The sequence below is a fragment of the Zeugodacus cucurbitae genome, chromosome 3 (assembly GCF_028554725.1).
Source record: "Zeugodacus cucurbitae isolate PBARC_wt_2022May chromosome 3, idZeuCucr1.2, whole genome shotgun sequence".
Classification (NCBI taxonomy): domain Eukaryota; kingdom Metazoa; phylum Arthropoda; class Insecta; order Diptera; family Tephritidae; genus Zeugodacus; species Zeugodacus cucurbitae.
The window spans coordinates 77,745,774-77,767,288 of NC_071668.1; the positions used below are offsets into that span (position 1 = coordinate 77,745,774).

At 35.2% G+C, this 21,515-nt stretch overlaps 2 protein-coding genes across 3 annotated transcripts in view; both read right to left on the minus strand.

The window, feature by feature from the left end:
- Window positions 1-1,343: 1,343 nt before the first annotated feature.
- On the minus strand, window positions 1,344-14,558 carry LOC105211459 (uncharacterized). Its single transcript, XM_011182875.3, has 5 exons — window positions 13,873-14,558; window positions 3,252-3,426; window positions 3,068-3,185; window positions 2,183-3,003; window positions 1,344-2,106 (listed from the first exon to the last, which is right to left on the minus strand). Exons 1-5 carry the CDS (start codon window positions 14,251-14,253, stop codon window positions 1,535-1,537), a joined length of 2,067 nt encoding a protein of 688 aa, XP_011181177.2. The 5' UTR covers window positions 14,254-14,558; the 3' UTR covers window positions 1,344-1,534.
- A 3,915-nt stretch (window positions 14,559-18,473) lies between these two features.
- The window catches only part of Ance_5 (angiotensin-converting enzyme), a 104,711-nt gene continuing 101,669 nt past the window's right edge, over window positions 18,474-21,515 (minus strand). For both annotated transcript variants that reach the window (XM_029039740.2, XM_029039739.2), the window contains exons 9-10: window positions 19,026-19,166; window positions 18,474-18,938 (exon numbers count right to left, since the gene is read on the minus strand). In XM_029039740.2, the coding sequence (XP_028895573.2) occupies window positions 18,623-18,938; window positions 19,026-19,166 (457 nt within the window). In that variant the 3' untranslated portion in view covers window positions 18,474-18,622. The remainder of the gene's footprint in view (window positions 18,939-19,025; window positions 19,167-21,515) is intronic.

Consider the following 21,515-nt stretch of genomic DNA (forward strand, 5'->3'; position numbering starts at 1 on the left):
TTCAAACATTTATTCGATGTGTGATAAAAGTCTAAATTAAATTTAAATTATTTTTCTGATTTTTATTTTTCATGAGAAAAGGTTCTTTATCGGCTTTATTTTTTTTTATATATGAGCAAAAAAAATATTTTTCAATGTCAAGCAATCGTGAAAGTGCCTGCCCCCTTTGGTCGTCTTGTTTATTAATGGGAACTGGTGTACATATATATGTATGTATATATGAACTTATTGTTTGCTTATTTATTATTTTCGCTTGAAAATAGGCCTTTCGGCTGATAAAAAGTTTCAAGGCCGCAAATTCATATGTATTTTATGTAAATAAGCTTAGGAATTATATAACAACAAATCGAATGCGGTGCACAAAGTATACATTATATCCAGATATATATAAAATAGAAGAAATATATATTTATATTTATAATATGAAGCTTTAATGTACTTATAATGGCTAACACTTGGAACCAGTATGAGTATATTAAATATATCTTAAGTAACTTACTAACATAGTACGGCTAAATAAAGAGATAATATACAAACTCTGGTGCGCCTGAAAACAACAAAGCTAAATAAATTGAATCGGCATAAAACATAGATATGATAAGCGAAGTATCTTCTATTACACTATGGACTGGATAAGAACTGGTATAGACACTGGTCATATCAAATAGAGAAGCATATTGAGCGATTTTAGACTTGAAAGAGGTATCAACTATTGTCTATGGACTAGTATATTCAGATAGAGCGAGCGAGGTATTTTCTATTGCACTCTGGACTGGATAACAACTGGTATAATAAAATAGAGATAGAATAGCGAGCGATTTTTGACTTCAAAGAGGTATCTTATAGTACACTCTAGACTGGATAACAATTCGTATAAAAACTGGTATAGAAACTGGTATTATCAAATAGAGATATCATAGGGAGTGATTTTTGACTTGAAAGAGGTATCAACTATTGTACTCTGGACTGAGTGAAAACTGGTATATTCAGATAGAAAAAGTGATGAACAACTGGTATAATCAAATAGAGATAGAATAACAAGCGATTTATGACTTGGGGAGGTATCTTCTATTACACTCTGGACAGGCTAACTTTTTTCGAGTAAATAAGTAGCAAAAAGAACAACAAATACGTGGAGATTAAAATTCAGGAACATAGTCACAGCAACTGTTGAAATAAAAGTGGAGATAAGATCTAAACTTGTAAGATTTATATACTAAATACACGTTGTTGTTCTTAAGAAGCAGAGTCGGATTTTAACTCTACTGCCCCGATCAATGAAAATACTATCCTCTTGGTTGACTCCGTATCTTAAATATTGGAAACTAAAATGAAAACCATAATCAAATGGTTATCTTCCATTTATTATATAAAGTATAACAAAATACAAATGTATGCGTATTAAAAGTAGTTCTACAAAAAATATAGTGAAAATGGCGTAATGATAATGTTTATAAAAAATATTTTGGTGCAGTTACATGGAATTCCCTGCAATTGCAAAAGTGTATATGATACGAGTGTTTACAGTTATTAGTTAAATGAGAGCCACTTTGCGTGTGGCGCTGTTGTTGGTGGCGTTTACATTGGACGCGGACGTTGATGGCACTTGCAGGAAATTGGCATTTTGCGGTGGTATAATCAGATGAGCAATGTGATGTTGCTGTTGTTGTTGTTGTAGAGTAGTGGCGGTCAAAGGCTGTTGAGCAATGAAGGCAGAAATTTGTGTATGTTGCATGGGTTTCTGTAGCTGCGGCGCGTGCGGCAACAAATTCGATTGGCCAAGAGCATTTATGATATGCACAGGATGTTGTTGTTGGTGTTGTTGATGGTTGGTGAATTGTGGATGATTATGTTGTTGTGGTTGTCCATGATGCCGCTGCCTTTGCTGGGTACTAAAGTTGTGTTGGTTATGTTGCTGATGTTGTTGTTGTTGCTGCTGCTGAAAAGCCGAAGGATAGCGTATCTCGTCGTAGAGATGCGAATCGGGACTGCCTTTGCGCGACTTCGGTGACACAATCGAATAAAGCGAGAGTTTGCGCGCGTAATCATAGGAAGCGGTGTTCACCGAAGAATTATTGCTCGGCGCATCATAGAATTCGGGTCCTTCTACACATATGAAAAGAAAATTCAAAATTTATTTTGTCGCCACCAAAATGCATTTCCAATCAGGACACTTACATACCCTCGATTTTGTGGCGCACCATTTGCGTAAAGGCCGGCAAATCGGGCAACGGTTTCAAGAAGCTCTTGCCGCCCACGCCAGACATTACTGTGGCGTCCACCGTGCTGCCACTGCCGCCGCCTAACTCAGCCGTCGGCGCACCAAAGCTGGCATTTCGCGCTGCCAAGGCCGCCTCGACGCGCTGCTTTTGTAAATGATAGCGCCGATATATGTACAGCCAACTACCGCCGATGGCAACAACGATGATGAGCAGCAGCACCAGCAGTGTACTCAGCAGGTTAGCGTCGTGTTCGGCAGCGGTTGGTGCCAAGGTGTGCGCCGGCGACTCAATTCCGCCACCAATGCCAGCTAAACTCAGTTTCGCATCATGCGCACCGCCGATAATGGAGCCGTTTGCGTGTGTTGGCGGCCAGTCGGCACCGGCAGCCGTGATTACGTGTATCACCTCAGGCGTTTTGCCGCCAGCGGTGTGCAAGTCGCCCAGCAAGCCACCACCCAAGCCGGGTTGGTGTACGATTATTTTGGGCGTGTGTTGGTCCTCTTGCTTGATCACAATCACCTCGGGTGCGGCGGTGAGCTGTGGCGGCACAACAGTGCTGGTCGCTATGGTCACTATTTTGTTCGCAATGCGGTCAAGCTTGTGCGTTATGTTGGCGATGGTGGAGTTGAGCGTTTGGATCATGACATGCGTGACATTCGGCATCACAGTGTCCACCGCGTCGCCACAAGCGCCTGTTTGCGGATGGCAGCGCTTGTCGGCGCAGGCGCACTCCTTATGACACATGACACCATACGAACCGGCCGGGCAAGGCAGCTCACAACTGCGTGGAAAAGCACAAATAAATATCACATCATTTTAATATGGTTGTAATAGCAAGCGCTTACAATTCGCCAGTCCATCCAGTGGTGCAATGGCAAATACCAGATTTATTGTCGCACACGGCGCCGTTTTGGCATTTGCACTGTTGCTTGCACTCATCGCCCCAGTGGTCGTGGTCGCACCCTAGCAAGGCGTGTAATAAAAACTAAATTCAGTAAAGCAATATTAGTTTTGCTTGAAATCACTCACTTTGCGTGCAATGTGTGCCAGTGTAGCCTGCTTCGCAGCTGCACACATCCGGCGTCTGGCAGTAGCCGCGTCCGCAACCGCCGCGGCAAACTGGCTTGCAAACTGTATCATTGATCGAGATGTTGCCTTCGTAACCAGCGCAGCAAAAGCGTATTGTGCGTGTTTTTGTGACATTCTGTGGAGTAGAAAATGCTTATATTAAACTTGAGCGCCTAAAAGTATGCAACAACAGTGGTGATCCTCAATGAATATAGCACAGTGAGTCTTAAAAGTAAATGTATCGAAGTAAAAATTAAAAATTATAAATCGGTTAAATAAAATAGTTAAACAAAAAAATATATTTTATATTTCACACATTTTATCATCATTGATCGACTCTACTATTTTATTATTATATAGTATTTGGTTAAAATTAAACAAAAAAAAAACATTTTCCTATGACTAATCCTCTGTATTTTGTATTGGCCCCAAAAGTTCTCACAAATTCACCAAGAATATTTAATCTATAGCAAAACATAAAAAGTCTGCCACCTCAAACATCCAGTGAAGTATTTTTGAAGTAGCATTTTGTCCGTCCAGTCATGTCATTCATGTGTCTGCATTGAAATTTCCTGCTTTTATCAATTCAATACAATCAACGGCACTCTCTTGAATAAGCAGCTGCAGAGTCAGTGTCCACGGTTAGTCGCAGCCGCTTGTTGCTGGTGGGTGCTCAATTAATGTGGCGACGTCACCGTCTGTCCCACACGCCGTTTAAGCAAGGGACGCGGCGCGGCGCGCATCTCAACATTCTTCACTAAATTGTTAACGAGTGTATCTCTTGTTGTTATTGTTGCAATTTGCATTGCGCGCGCCCAGACTATGAGACGACTTGTCATAGCTTGGCTTTTGGCTGCCTTCAACTGAATCTGTTCATTGTTGTTGCACTGTGGTGAGAAGCTGAGGTTAATAATCCATTGATGCAAAGTATTTAAGAAGTTTTTTCTCATTTCACCGTTAATTGTATAAAAAATATCTGCAACAACTTTGTTGTGGGTGTCGCTGACCGTTATATGAATTTGGAATTTTTTTGAATAAAATAAAATAAAATAAAATAAACTATAAAAAATAAAAAGAAATAAATAAAATAAAATAAAATAAAATATAAAAAATAAAAAAAATAAATAAAATAAAATAAAATAAAAAAATAAATAAAATAAAATATAAAAAAATAAAATAAAATAAAATAAAATAAAATAAAATAAAATAAAATAAAATAAAATAAAATAAAATAAAATAAAATAAAATAAAATAAAATAAAATAAAATAAAATAAAATAAAATAAAATAAAATAAAATAAAATAAAATAAAATAAAATAAAATAAAATAAAATAAAATAAAATAAAATAAAATAAAATAAAATAAAATAAAATAAAATAAAATAAAATAAAATAAAATAAAATAAAACAAAATACAATAAAATACAATAAAATAAAATAAAATAAAATAAAATAAAATAAAATAAAATAAAATAAAATAAAATAAAATAAAATAAAATAAAATAAAATAAAATAAAATAAAATAAAATAAAATAAAATAAAATAAAATAAAATAAAACAAAATACAATAAAATACAATAAAATAAAATAAAATAAAATAAAATAAAATAAAATAAAATAAAATAAAATAAAATAAAATAAAATAAAATAAAATAAAATAAAATAAAATAAAATAAAATAAAATAAAATAAAATAAAATAAAATAAAATAAAATAAAATAAAATAAAATAAAATAAAATAAAATAAAATAAAATAAAATAAAATAAAATAAAATAAAATAAAATAAAATAAAATAAAATAAAATAAAATAAAATAAAATAAAATAAAATAAAATAAAATAAAATAAAATAAAATAAAATAAAATAAAATAAAATAAAATAAAATAAAATAAAATAAAATAAAATAAAATAAAATAAAATAAAATAAAATAAAATAAAATAAAACAAAATACAATAAAATACAATAAAATACAATAAAATACAATAAAATACAATAAAATAAAATAAAATAAAATAAAAAAAAATTAAATAAAATTAAAAAAAATAAAATAAAATTAAATTAAATTAAATAAAATTGAATTAATTAAATAAAAAAATATTTTTTTATAAAAAAAAATAAAATAAAATCTTCAGCAATTTTCCGGGTATAACAGTTACCGTAAGATGACGAACTGACGAATTTCCATATGCAAGCAGTAACCCAATCCACTCATACCGCGAATGCTAAAGCAACGTTAACTGCTACTTCGCCTTATTTGTTATTCACCTGTAAAAATGTAGTTGAAGGGTTTCGATTGCAAAGCGCAGCAGCAGGGCTCAAATGCATTTTCTTAGGAATACCGTGTTAGTCAATACCATATGTAACTACAACAACAAGTGCACCGCTGTAGGCGCACACACTTGCGTGCAGCATTAAATTTCATTTGAGTACAATGAGGAATATGGAATAGATCTGTCGAAACAATTGTCGGTGGCGAGTTGACGATGCACGAAAAGGAATGGGTTTTAATTACCAAGTTTCAGGAAACTTACGCAACACTCTGCAATGAGTACTATTTCTTTGTTCGATATTTTATTGCAACGATGTGGCAACACTGGAAAGTGGAGTAGTGAAGATATATTTCTGCATTTATGTGCATCTGGGAGAAACAGTTGCAATTGTTGCACGACAGAAAAGTAAATCAGTAAAAGGTGCATGTTGATAATTAACGAATATTTGGTCTCTTCTTCTTCAGCTAATTCTTCGTCTTCCTTATTATCTCTTGTTTAGCATTTGACATCACCTTTGCAATTTGATAGTTACTTAACGCCTCTAAATTATAAAGAAAAGTAGATTACGCACTGCAAAGTGTGGATTCGTGCATAATGCATGGTAATATAAAGCTTTGCAATTGTATCGCCTCACAATTGGAAAGTTTCTCACTCGTTCCTAGTATTTGATAAATGTGAAGTATGTGAGAAAAATTTAGCTGTGAAAGACTTAAAACCTTTTGTCTAAAAAATTATTTTAATTCATAAAAAACATTCATTGTGTCAAACAAAATTTGTTAGAAATCAACTTTATAATTCATTTATTCATGTAGCAATATCTGAAATATAATTAGAGCAAACTAAACATATCTGCCAAGTGCTACTTATACTACGTTCGGACCGACATTGAAAACATCTTGAAAACACAATTTGTGGATTGTGGAACCAAAGTCGTTCTGATCGACATTTTGGATTTTCGATGCGTTTTCATTGACAATTCAGAAATTTATTTGTTTGTTTACATTTGAGCATTTTATAGGGTTATAAATATCAAAATGATCAGGATGATGAAACGAGTTAAAATCCTTCTGTCCGTACAAGCGATTACTTGAGTAAAACTTCTGATATATTAATGAAACTTCAGGAATTACACCATTTTTCATATAATGATTTTTGTTTTCTAGTGGACTTTGTGCCCAATACATGAGGCGAGTTGCATGTAATTTTAAAGCGCTTTTTTCAAAAATTTTTTGAATTCATTCTACCATGCACTCTAGTTATCAAATTGTCAGTGAGAGATGACCAGCATAATAGGGTGACATTTTTTTCTTCTTTAATCATGTAAAAAATTAAGTACATTCAAAAAGGTAATGCAGCATGTGTATAATGTTGATATATAAAAAGTCACCATTCGAAAAAAGAAAATGTTCGGTCACGCGCGAACTTAGCCCTTCCTTACTTGTTTTTATTTCTGTTTCTCCATTATTTTGACAAAGTAGTGGAATTTGTCTACAATATCAAATGATAATTTAGAGCTGGCAAAATATGTCTTCCAATAATATCGACTAAACTAGAGCAGGCACCGATTATAATGAGTGGAATGTAAATTTTCAAGTAGTTTTCAGTGAAAACTGTAATTTCGTTTGACAGATTTTGCATGGATGAAAACACAAGTTTTCGTACGAATGCCCATATTTTCTTTGAAAACATGTTTTCAATGTCGGTCCGAACATAGATAATTTTATTATTTTGCTAATTCAACTCCTATCACTCCCATTCAGGAGAGCATAAACTAATTTGAAAAGTTTAGTTTTTGTCATAAAATTCCCCATCTCTCTGTCTCCCTTTCTCGCTCTCACCCTCTCTATCTCACTCTCTCTGTATGACTAGTATTACTTTATAAGTATCAGTTATCCTTAGTCATTCATTGAGTAAGGAACTATCTTCAGCAATTGCTTTGCTGTCGGCCACAGTTTTGCAACTACTAAAAAAACAGAATGTATTTATGCTGCTTTCCACCAATTTTTGCACCAGATACATTTTAAATAACTGCAAATACTACAACAATGTTTGGAGTCATTTGTCATATCCAATTACATTACCTGAACTCATATTTGGCATATGATTTAGTGAGACTGCTTCTAATTGCATGCGTTTACTCCAATTACACCGAATACCTGACTGCAGACAGCGTTCCTGTGCAATTGGTTTGCCCCAACCATTTATGTATACGCACCTGTATACTACTACATAGATATACATATGGTGCTATGCCGACCGATATCATGACATAATTAACACTTTGGACTAAGCGCAGACACCACCAATTGGTGATTACGTTTGCTCCGCGAACCACCAGCTCTTCGGCCAGCTCATATGCCAAGCGGAAAGCAGTTAGCGAGAGTGAGAGGAGAAGAGTGCGAGAATGCGGACTTATGTGAAAAATCCACACCAATGATTATGTATGCGCTTACGCAGATCAGCGGCTAAAACGCCAAGCGGACAACCTGTCGGACGATTGAAAAGCGTCTTAATCCCATGCGAAATGCATTTAAATGATCTTTACGCATGTGCAGTGCAAATATATTGTCACTTAATTTGTTTTGCAGCTGCTTTTGTGTTCGAACATCTGTTGGTGGTTGCGTGGCATGAAACGGATTACCGTTACGTGTGTATTTTCGGGGAGTGCTCAACAGTTATGAGAATGATTGAGCATGGCGATTATGGCACATGCTTTTCCTGCTTCAGCTGATGTTATAATACTTTCTTGAAAGCGGTCTTAGTCAATAAACAAATCTAGGAACTAAAGCAGGAGCTATAATTTATTATCCTCATAAGCCTTAAATCCAGAAAACACTACTCCCCATCACATTATATTCATTTATCTATGAACGTTTTGCTTCAACCGTTTTGCCACACGCACGTCTTCACTTTCTCAAACTCTTAAAGAGCTCATTTTAATTGTCTTAATTACTTCGCTTAATCGTAGCAAAGTGGTTTGGAAGCAATATCCTCAAGACAGCTTTGCACTTCCTCAACAACATTGTCACATGTACCGCTGACCCACAGACACAATGCCAGCGATTCGTCAAGCGACAGCCAGTCGGCAGTCAGCGGCAATCGACGGGCATGTGGAGCATAAAAAATCGCCGAGGAATGCTGAGCCAGTGTTAATTAAAATACTGATCTTCAATGTGTTATAGGCAATAAAACTTTGCGAAACTCGCAGCAATCACAACGAAAACACACCAGCTGTATATACATACTCGCACACGAGTGTGTTGGGGAGCAATAAATAATTTTTCGGTCTGAGTCGAATTTCGTGGTTTGTATGGAATTAGTGCGATTTGACTGACTTGATTTGGACAAAACGACTTCGAACACAGCAATTTTGCGATGTGCAATTAGGAAAATTAATTAATTCAAACGAACTGAATTAAACGGCTGTCGTGCTGTATCTGCGCTGCGATCACATTGCCGCCGAGATTTCCGTTTTTAACCCACTAAGCACCCAAGTGCGGGTTTTTTTCACCATTTTCATAAATCTTTTTTACACACATTTTCTCTGCCTTTATTACGCGTTGTTTGATTTTCTTACTATCATATGCCCATTTGATGTGTGGACTTCGTTCGATTTTGGAGAGCAGCTGTAATGAGATACCATGCGTGGCTCAAACTGAAAAGTCTATCGTAATCATAGTATAACCTCAAACTGGTTACGTTTTCGACTACCAAAAACAGTTAGCTAAGCCTAATTTTAACTTTGGAACCTTTTACGAGATTTGCTGCACAAAGTAATGATTTTTCATTTTAATTACTGTGCTGTAGCTGTAGTTTGGAGTACTTGGCTTGGTTGTGGTCAAAGTGTTTCCATATTCGTTGCATTGGTAACACTATTTATTGCTGATTATAATTAATTTTTGAGCAGCTGCGTTTATGCTCCTTCGTGCATTGCCGCATGACAGTTGTTTGCCACTTGTTCTGCGCATCGCCAAAAATGCGCTTGAAACGCGATTAAAAGTGCCACATATAAAGCGCTTATATAATTGCATTTTAGCACCAATGCGACTATCGTCAGCAAATACTCAGCGTGTCTCATTGAACTCAACCGGATTTAGTGCTAATCCATATGGCTTGTGTTATAGAATTTTAATTTTATGACAGCTTTTGAGATGTTTAATCAAAACAGGCCTTGTCTTGATGTGCCACAAGGCGGGCTTTTGCTTAACTCTCTGCAGATAATGTAAGACTGTGTAATTGCCTTGATTAGTTAGGCTCTTTCAATAATTTAATATTGATATTGATGGAATTTAGCTTGCTTGACCTTGTTCGGAAAGGAAAAATGGATGACAAAAAAAGAAAAATTAAAATTAAGTCGCCAGTGAGCGTTAGCTTCCATCTGTATATTTTGTAAATATTTTTCGCTTTTTGTTTCAAACACTGGCCCAATTTTAAGCGCCTTTCTTCTGGTAAGTGTAGTTATTAAAAGCTCTATAGCCGACCAATACGATTTAAAAAGCTTTTACTTTCGAATAAAAAGCTCTAAAGCTGACCACCACGAAGTGAAAAGCTTTGAAAACGAGTATTTTCTGCCTGCTGCTCTTTACTTTAGCCCTTCACATTTTGATCTTCAATACTCGACAACTTATTTGAGTATCGAACTGACTTATGACTATAACGCATTTCCTCATATTATGAAATATTGATATTTGGTATTAATACCGCTGATTGTCTCATATACCCAGTCGAAGTCAATGTGCAATCGTTATGTGATCTCTATTACTACCGCAAACATTCGAAATTGTTGTATTTAGTTACAGTTAATTTTTGTCTTTATTCGCTACCTTTCAATCGCACTCAAACAAAGCTGCGCACGCCGTTGAAATTCTACTGCAACAGCTGCTCGCTGTCACTGCTATGCTTGCCACTTCCGGCTCGACAGCGCCGGTTGACAGTGCTGAATGGTATTTTTGCAAGAAGCTGCGGTCGTCTCCTCAAGTGCTACAGCAAATAGTTTCTAATAAAACTCCAACTTTTTAGCAATAATTGAATGTGCAGAGAAGCACTTGACTTCGCCACCGCCACCAAGTGGCAGTTTCAGTGGAAGCAACGCAATTCAGCATTTGTGTTGCTTCGCCCAGAACACCTGAGACACTTTTAAATTACAACAATCATTGCAAAAACTCTGGTTAAGTGATCGGGTTACGCTAAGACACCGCCGCCAGCTACACACACACACACACATTTTACCTTTGCGTAACTCCATCTGTGCCGCACCATTCGGTGCCAATCGAAAGCGATATCCGTTGCAGCGCCACAGCGCAGGTGATGAAATTCTCCTATAACATTTGTATTTGCTTATAATTGTGGTGTGTATGTGTTTCTGTGTTTGTGTTAGGCAAATAATTGATTTGCTTGTTGATAGCTGAACGGAAGCGGCAAGTCATTAATATTTGCATAAGTAAATATATTGACAACAATAATTGGAATTCGAAAAACTGTTGTCTGCAGTTGGAGTCATAACATACTAGCTGGCTGTTAAGTTATTAAGAATATTTAAATAATTTGTTTTTAAATTTTTTAACAAAAATGTTCACACGCTCAGATTTGCTTTGGCGTTTCCTTGTGGCACGTTCATCTACATATTTATATGGGAAATAAATAAGTACATTAGGTGCTTTTGACTTTTAGTATATTTAATATATATCTTATATATCTGTACTTAGTCAATTAAAAATCGTTTTTTGTAAAAATGGCGATTTATTTCTCAGCATAGTAGTCTCATTTCAGCGATAACTCATGACCAATTTAAATCAATCAAACTATATTCTCCCGAAGCTGGATTTGAATAGTTAATTCCAGGTGAGGATACTCTCTAGACGTGAATAGAGAGGAAGTTCAGTAGGGTAGTTTCTGAATCTAAACCGTGTACTTCAAAATGGACTCCGGAGTAGGTACGGAGTTATATTCCAATGAGCTTGATATCTCTCTCTCTCTCTATCCGTATAGCAAACTTGCCTGGCATCTTCCAAGTTGAAGTGCCAGTCATACGATAGAGAGAAGACCTGTAGAGATCTATTGAATAACTATAAGAGGATACAGAAAGCAGCCATAGGCAGACAGATAGCCAGTCAGGTGGCATTGCTGTCCTCAACGTGGGTAAAGATTAATTCCAACGTAGTCAACAATTGCAGGAAGCGTTTGAGCGCACTGGCAGGAAAACTCCACTTGTTTATAATCTGGGTTCCCAAGCTTTAAATGGATGTCTACAAGAAGCTTAACGAATATAAGTAGTTTCTAATCACTTGACCCAGCGCTACTTCAAATTATTAAAGCCGTGAGGAAACTATTTTTTTCTGGAGATCTTGTGGAGTGACTTTTTCAAGTTGGGAATCTAGAAGATTATTATGGTGAATGGATTTGAGGTGCCTTGAAGGACAATAATAAGTTCCGAAAAAGAGCTTCACTAGAACATAATCTACTATGACCTAGCATAAGTGCACAGTATGCCGCGTAAAACGTTAAATAAATCTGTTATGAAATTCACATGACGGACAGCTAACATATCTGTCACAGTTATCGGTATGTACCACTTTTTAAGCGAGAATTGCATGGCAAATTTATAGTCCAATGTTATGCAACGCTTTTTTATTCAACTCTTTACTTACATGAAGTACCGTTTAATAGCCACAAATTATAGCTCATTTACACAGCACAGCAGTACAACAAAATTATGGACAATTGCACACTCGTACAACAGCTATTGTTGTTACGTGCCACAAGCCACAGACGCACACACACATGAATACACTTCTCCTCTAAATGGCAACTAAAACAAAGGCAATTCACTGAAATGTGCTTTATTGCGAATTTTCACCTACAATTCCACTTTCTGATGTTATTAACCTCAAGCGGGCCCAGCAGTGGGCGCACATGTACTCGTAATTCGACCCGGAGACTGTCTTGTTGCTACAACAACAACAACAAAGCGCACACAAAGCGCCGTTAGCTGTACATACTCTCACGTAATGTTGTTTTTGTAGGCGGCCAGCTGCTGGACAGTGCACTGGATTAGCCAGTGAGCTAACTGTGCCACATGCGAATGCTGTGATGCTGCTGGCTGGCCAACGAAAGGCAGCGCCTTACGTCATAACACCACAGCGGCGTTGACAAACAGTCAGACAAACAGACGGGCGGCCGTACCGTTGGACATGCAGGCGGAGCGGTGTGGAGCACAGCAAATGTTTTCTGGAGCGTTTTGGCTGGCACGGGTATTGCACTGATTGTGCCGTGCGTGGCATCCTGAAAGTCTGCGCCAGTGGACTGTGGGCGCTGATCAGCGGCGCATGCGCAAAATCGATTGTGCGCCAATTGAGTTGCATTCAACTCGCTTTTTGTTTTTGTTTTTGTTTTTGTTTTTCACTTGGCTAAACATTTTCATTTGAAACACTTTTACCATTGGCAAGCGACTTACTACTTAACGGTTTGTGTTGGCCGATAAATGTTACGTATATAATAAAAATCTTGTAATGTTTTCGCGTATTTAATGCGCTTGACTGTATTTGATTTGTTGCTTTTTCTCTTGTTTTCAGCTAGTTTTGCAACAAAATATAAATTCAACTGGTTCTACGGGTGTGTGCTGGTCGGTCAGCAAGCGGTCTGTAGCCTGTAAAGCGACATGTGCGCATGCGTGTGTGTGTTTGTGTGTGCAGTGCAATTGAAAGCAGGAAATGCCGCAGCATCTGTGCACTCGCTTGCCTTTTGTCTAACGTATTAAACAAAAACAAAAATAAATTAATGGAAAATTAAAATTAGAGCGCGTGTGCAATAAGTGCGTCGCATTCGATGCTGGACCCACGGAGAGTTTATGCCAGCTTTGGCATCTATTTATAGGCGAAATTGTTTCAAATTGCTACTGTAAAATTAGAGATAGATGTATACTTAGTTAGAAGTTTAGAATTTTTTAAATGTTTTCGAATTGAGAAACAATTCTAAAATAATGGGTTGTGCCTTCTAATAATCGTGTGTAAATTTTCTCTCTTAGATTTGAAGGTCTTTCGAAGGCTTAGTTTTCAACTTTCCTCTAACGAGGCTTTCAAGCTCAGTTCATAAATAATCAGTTTTAGATTTAGCTTCCATAAAATTTGAATATTTGACTCCAGAGTGGAGATTGATAGAAAATATCTATTGAAGGAACTGAAACATAAAATAGCGAAAAAAATATTTTATGTTCAAATTGAATCTGTCTGAACACCTCACACGTTTCCTGTTTTCGATTTTTTATTTTATAAAAATATTCTCCATTCCCAGACCCAGTTTAATATTTGTACTCACCTTGATCTGCACCACTTCACGCATTTCCGTCTTATAGTTGGAGCAGCGTGGCGGAATCTCCATGCACCACTGGGAGCTACGGATACGCACTGGCTGCATGGTGGGCACCTTCAGTTGTTCCACATAGGTTTCCTCGCGTACACAAATGTGCGAGGCAGCATCCAGAGGCAGTACCGCCTGCTCACTTTGTTTGCTAGCGTCAGGAGGCGAGTTGAAAGCACCACCACTAGACGCAGCATCAGTCGAAAGTGCCGTTAAATCGGTGTTAATGCGTAAGAGTTTCTCCTGTGCGCCAAGGCATATGGATAAAGAGACAAATAGCAGTAGAATGCTGTGAAGAGGTTTGGGATTTTTGTTGATTTTGAGTTTCACGCGCTTCATTTTAAAGCATTTAGTTTTTTTTTGTTTTTGAGAGGACAACTGATGAAAATTAATTTCTTTTATCTGTTATTATTATTTTTTGCTTTTTTCGTTAATATTCACATTATTTTTTCACAATATTTCATGTTTCCTTGAGTACCATGCTCAATATTTCACTTTTCCTTATTCAGCTTTCACTCACTTCATAAGCTTTTGCACAGCTTTCACTTTCTTTTAAATTACATTTGAATCCGCTGGCAATTCGACTCGCTGGCTTTCGATCCGTTCGTTCTAAACGCGTTGCCAAGACTGTCGCCAACTTGCACGAAAACAATTCTAGAAGTCGATTTCCAACTAAAAAATATAAAATTGTTGTAATTTCAAGCCATACCTACAGACACGGTGAAATTTACAAAAGCAACAAACAACAGAACATTAAATTCTCCAGCATACAACAAATTGAAAGTAACTCTATACAAACACACACACACACGCACAGACTGGCACTGGGCGAACGCACTTGCGTAAACAAATCACAATTGAATTATCGCAAGTGAACGCACTGAAACCAAATCAGTGCAACAAGTGCGACAGTGACACAGTCGGCCGGAAAGACAGACAGCTAGGCAGTCAACGACTGTGTAAGTGCTCAACATAAATCAGCCGACAATTATTTAATTGAAATGATGATGTCCTTAACTCGCTTTGTTTTTGTAAATAGTAACTGCTTGCGCACAAACTTGTTGGAAAATACATAACTGATATACATAGTATATACATACTATATGGTGTACTCTCAGCGGTGTACTAATTGTATGTTTAGTTGTTGTTGCTTCTTATGAACATGCAATGTATAACCTCCGAATCAATTGAAAAACGCTATGTTGTTGCTATTATTGTATTTCGATCAAATTTCAATTTCAAAAAAATTTCGAAATTTTCGATTTCGAAAAAAATATTCGAATATTCGATTTCGAAAATTTTTAAATATTTTTCCTTAATAGTAAAACAATTCGCTGAAATTCCAAATAATATATTAGTATACAGTTCTGACTGAATTTGAAGATTTTGTTATTGCAATAAATACCTATAAAATTATGTACAGTTTACCTTCCCTAACTCGAATTACCATGATCCACCAAAAACTTCGATTTAGGCAGACTTCAAAGTTACGGAATGTAATTTGTATGAAATTTCCCTTATATTGCCAATTCAAGAGTTCGAGTTATGGAAGTTCAACTGTATTTATATGAGATGACAAAGCTATATTTCTCAGTCTGCAGATTACAGTCCAAGTTTTATACTTACTTTAATTAAGTGAACCAATAATATTTAATTAAACAATTAAATGCTAAAAAAATTTATAAAAGTTTTAAAAATTATCGAATTCGAAAATTTCAATTTGGAAAAAAAATCGAATTTTTCAATTTCGGAAAAAAATCAAATATTGCAATTTCGAAATTTTTTAAATATTTTTCCTTAGCTGCAGATCAATTAGCTGAAATGAAAGTAACGCAATAATTCAATTGAATTACATTTCCATTAGCAAATCATTCACAGCGCCACTGCATTCCAATTACGCATTTGTACGTTTCAACTCATTACCCACTAAATTTATTTGTTTATAGTTGCGTAGAGCATTTGTGCAAACTCATCGCCAGTAAATCATAACACGAAAACATAAATATTACAAAAATTAGGCGTTAACGACGCTTGGCAAACACACAACCGTTATAGCTTTATTTATTTGACACTTGACATGTAATTACATCAGGCGGAGAGTTGTGAGTATTTCTACAGCGACTATTTCCCAAGATCATCGACTACCTACCTACCCACAAACGCAACAGCAATTGCAAGTCGGGAAATGCATTCCGCGTAAATGCCTTAATTCGCTTGGCACACTACGCCTGCGCTGCGTAAATTCAAGCGAATTATATTGTATGTAGTTACATATGTTTGCGGCTATTTGGTGGCAGTGCGCGTCTTGGCACACAGGCGAACATCGTCAATTTATGAGTCTATCAAAGTGTTCCGCACAAGTAATATATAAAATTTGTAGTGTATTGCATATGCTATATGTGATGTATGTCTGCTTATAAATTACTGCTAGAATATAACGCCAGAATTTATTGTCTTACACGGGTGCGCATATTTACTTAGACGCAGTATTAAACAACTCAATAAACTAACGAGTTATAGTTTTAGCTCGAAAGCGATTGCAGCATGGATACATACCCTGTAGGAAATGAAATTTTTTTATTCATTTTTTTCTTACGTTATATTCGAAATCAAATATTACCAATTGTTTCTTCATTTTCTATTAATTGTAATTTCTGAATTCTTATTACAATAACAATTATAATTCAACTCATTTAAGTATGACTATTACTTTTCTTACTGGGTAATTTAATATCCAAGTATTCTTTGATAAGTAGAAAACAAGTAAATATATTACTCGTAACATGTGGTTAAACATATTTTTTTTTTCAGGCTCATTTCAGAGTCGTATTGTACATGTATATTCATTACATACTCTACGTTTGCCATTTTCGTTAATATATGATAGATGTGGCGTAAACAAATTTATAACTTGACAAATCATAACGGAAATATTTTGTAGTGAACTGTTCATTAAGTAACACTATGCAACAGAATTAGTTTTTTCAATAAATTATTTTAAATCAATAATATAAAATTTATACCTATCATAACATCCAATAAAAATTATTTTTGTAATTTATTCCACGATTGAATATCCCTCATAACGAAAAAAATATATTTTTTCATATTTTGGAATCTAGTTACAGAACAGACTTTAAGAGGTTACAGTAAATTCAATTTCATCCCAAAAATCCTATTTTTTCCTATTTTTAATATTCAATTCAAAATTTATTTATAATTTTTTATTGTCTTAAAGGTATACGTTTAATGAGGGAATACTGAATTTTTTTAAGAAAAATATTAAAAACTCTATTAGTGGCAGTCCAGCGGCCAACTACTTGAGACTATATCTCCAAACCTATAACTCGGATCGGCTTGAAATTTTATGATGAGAGAGTTGTTTTAGCTACTCAAGTAATCTTTGAAAGGTTACCTTCAACATCTATCGTAAATCTAGAATTATGAATTAGAATATTATGGAGCAAGTATAAAATAAAATAGTTTATCGTTGCAGAAAACTACATCTGCGAAGAGTTTATTTATAGAGTTTTATTCGTAGAGACTGGCACATATCATATGTAAATTAGAAAATTAAATGAAAATATTTCATATGCAAACAATGAACAGATAAATACTCCCCAACAAGCCGCCCACAAAGCACTTGGCATTTTAAATTTAATAAAATCATTTTTTATTACCAGATATATGCATTAAACATTTGACACTTCCACTTCCGTCAGTATTAGTAGAAATAAAACGAATCAAATGCGAATCCACACTTGAGTAGAAATCGGCAGGCACCCAAGAATTAAGCGGATTATTGGCACGGAATGAGTTATATAAAAAAGAGAATAAAATAAAATTCGCACGCAATTTGCAATTGAACTTGAGTCAATGCCAATTGGCGTCTGGCGTTTGGCGCGTTCCAACTGCCAATCACACACACGCACACACATAGGAGGTAAACGCGCGTACCGGCTGCACCCGCTCAACCAGACTGCGCAATTTGCTATTTTTTACACAATAAAACATAAAAAGTAAAAAATAAAAATAAATTTATGAAAAAAGTGCGAAAATAAATCTGAAATGCGAATGCGGCAAACCAGTTGGGCAATTTGTCAGAGGTACAGCTAAGCGGTAGGCGGCATGACGCCACAGCGCTGGCCCAGAGTCAATCTGTGCACGCGTTTTGATGTGTGTGTTTGTGTCGGTCGGTCGGTCAGTGCGAAATAAAGCCAATGGGACCACCTGTGCGTATATGAAACCCAATGGCGTTGAATTGGCGTTTTTTTGCGCTTGTGGCACAGAGTTAGTTTGGAAAAAAGTCATGCGTACACGCAGGTCATTAGGCGTCGCTGCTTGTGCGCGTTTATATAATATTACATATATTTTATTTTTTGTGGGTAGTTCTTTTGAACTTGCCAGCGTGTTGAGGACAAATTATTTATTCAAAAATTAAAAAAAAAATGAATCATAAGCTGGCTTACAGCACTCAATTAATAAATTAAATAAAACAAATTTTGTAAATAAAGCTATAAACGGAAAATAAATATTCCAATTTCAAATTTTACAATATTTTTTATTTATAACAAAACTCCATAAGCGTTAACTTTGCGCTTAAGCAACATTAAGCATGTACAAAAGTAATAAATATACATATATAACCATAAACATAAAATAGTAGAAATCCACACTTCTTCATTAAACTTCGAAAGTTTAATTTTCTTCAGATGCTGCGCCACATGAAGAGCAATGCCCAAGCCAACAACAACAGCATTGGCAATTGCACGCAAACGACCGAAGTGGCCGCATTGTAGTAACCACCAGTGACTTGTAGATTCGCCGTCTCAATGCTGCGCTTGCAGTATTCACCGTCGTAATTCCAGCCGACAAACTCATTTGTGCGCAGCGACTCCAGGCGCAGCCATTCCTCGAGCGGCGCGAAGTACTCACGCAGCGCCGTGCCATCCAGACGACCTTCGCCGAGCGTCTCCTCAAGCACCTCCTGCCACTGCTGTGAGGCGCCTTTAGCCATTATACTTCTGTAAGGAGGTAATTATAAAATAATTTTTGATTATTGCGAATCTTATATTAAAGATAGAACATAGAATTAGAAGAATTTCACTTACTTCAGTAAGTTCCCTGCTTCCGGGTGGCGGTACACATCGCAGCGATGCAAAGGCTTACGCGGATCACCGGGTACATACTGACCGCTCACGCGACACATGCCACGGTATATTTGGAACTGTAGAATTGTCGAGACATAGTATCTGAAAGTAAGAATGAATTTGGTTTTTAAATAAGCAGCTAAAATATAAGGAGAAGTTAAGTAAGGGTTTGTATTGCAGTAATCTAAAATATGTTGACATTTCAAAAAAACTAATAATTTTGTATACAACAATCTCAAAAAATATGCATTTAAATCTATGAAAAATGTCAATGCTAACATAAAGTAGAGTATAGCTTAGCTGAATATAAAGCTTTTGATAATTTACGCGCTCAATGCAATAGTTTACTACCGCACGTCCAATCTAATAATCAATTGAGTGCGACGCAACCGCATAGCTCGCTAAACACGTACTTATGTATGTAATCAAGCATTTGTGCGGCTGAGCGGCGAACGTAGCATCACATGTGCAATAACAGTTAATTTAATTAACTACTTAAATTACTTATGACTAAATATGAAATTGAAATACTTCGCTAGTGTTTTGAAAACTGAGCGCAAGGCCACTTGGCAAAATCATTAAAAGTTTTATTAGCAATTTTGTTGGAAATTTGTTAATATGTTTCATTTTTAACATTTTCATAATCGTGAATATTTACTCTGATTTCATAAAGCTAATAATATTGAAGTGTTTAGAAAAAATATAATGAATTTATGTTTGAATATATGGAAGGTTTTTGAAGCATTGAAGCAGCATATGTACCAAATTTTGTTAAGGGGCACACCTAGTGTGAAATTTCAAAAAAAATCAATCACCTTTAAAATAGCATATTAAAATTTCAAATCGATATCTCCAATAGTTTTTGAGTTAGAGCAATTTAAAGAGCAGCCGCTCGGTAACAGTGAATACGATCATTTTATCTTTAAACGCGTTTTTCTCGAAACAGCATTTTCCGAATTTGCTGCAGTGATTACTCAAAAACAGATGATCCGATCACTATCGATTTTTTTTTTACATGTTCTATATATAGTTCACCGTACAATGACCTATCGATTTTTGATCTGATCAAAAAATCGAATTTTGGCAGGCCAAAAACGACCAAAATTTTGGGTAAAATTCGATTATTTTTTTTTTAAAGCCGCCATATTGTCAATTTTTGATTTTTTTTTATCGTTGGTCATTGTACAGACAATATTATCTAGTTTAACGAGAATTTTTTTTTTTAAGATTTCATCCACGGAGAAAGCCGGAATCACTGCAGCAGTGAAGGATCTTTTTTCGCGCCGTTGGAGATTGACTATAATTTAAAAAATGTTTAATTTTTTTCTTCAAAAAATTCACTGTACATTCTTGAAACATGTATAAATATATTCTTAAAATTTTGAAATAATTGATAAAGTAGTTTTTTTAATAAAAATTCCCAAAAATCACCTTTTCTTTTAGGCCATTACACTAGGTGTGCCCCTTAAATTTTCACAGTTCCAGAGCCCTTAGCAGAACACGCATTCAAGTGTTTACAAACCTCACAAAAAAGTTATTAAAATTGTTTTCTATTTACTGGATTTATATTTTGACAATTTCTATACAGACCCTAATACTTATTTACCGATTTTGTCAACGAAAATCTCCAGAGACACTGCAGAAATACCGTGAATAAAAATTTTAAAGCGACAGATGGCGCTGGTGCTGTTATCAACAATCAGTTCCGATTTGCCTTAGTTTTCAAGTATTCTTTGGCAAAAGCTAGCTAATAACGCGGTATTTAAGTTCCAAATTGATTTACAGAAACAGTGGTTCAGAACAATTCAAAGCATTATATTTGTCAATTTGAGATCAGTCAATCGATAAACGGAAAATTGTGGGGCTGCTGAATGCGTTGTCGTTTCATTGCTTCGCATCTTTTATATCTGATTTAGATATGAATATTTTAACCTTAATATCTTTCTGTAATTTTTTTTTTAATTTCTTTATATTTAAAGTGGTCACTGTTACCAGAAGTAAAAAAAAAAAACGATTTCAGGAAACAATATCAACATACAGCTCAAGATATATTCAACGATAATAATGCTTAGAGTCATCCGAATAGGATAAGACTTGCTAATAATGTAAAAGGCGAGAAGATTTGGGTAGATTTTTTTAATAAAATTTTTATTTTGAAGTAAAAAAATGGCATTCCATAAGTAAATAACCAACTTCATAGTAATCTGAAAGCTCTTACCGATTTATGGAAGCTTTTTTTCCAAAATAAAGCTCTGTTTTCCCTACAATTCCTATTTTTTCACAAAACTTTTCACAATTATATTACAAACTTGTCAATTGTGACTGAATTAGTTGTCAAATTAAACTAAAGTCATTTATGGAAGTGCTTTTGTAAGTAAATATCAAACAGAGTATCAAATTAAGTACCGTTTTATATAAGCTCCCGTGACTTTATGTTTACCCAAAGCACTA

Excerpts from the sequence above, each read along its gene's own strand:
- LOC105211459 (XM_011182875.3), bottom strand. The coding sequence starts at position 14,253 with ATGAAGCGCGTGAAACTCAAAATCAACAAAAATCCCAAACCTCTTCAC. Across the intron at positions 3,186-3,251 it reads TGGCACACATTGCACGCAAA|GGTGCGACCACGACCACTGG; the intron begins GTGAGTGATTTC and ends ACGCCTTGCTAG. Across the intron at positions 3,004-3,067 it reads ACTGGATGGACTGGCGAATT|TTGTGAGCTGCCTTGCCCGG; the intron begins GTAAGCGCTTGC and ends TTTTCCACGCAG.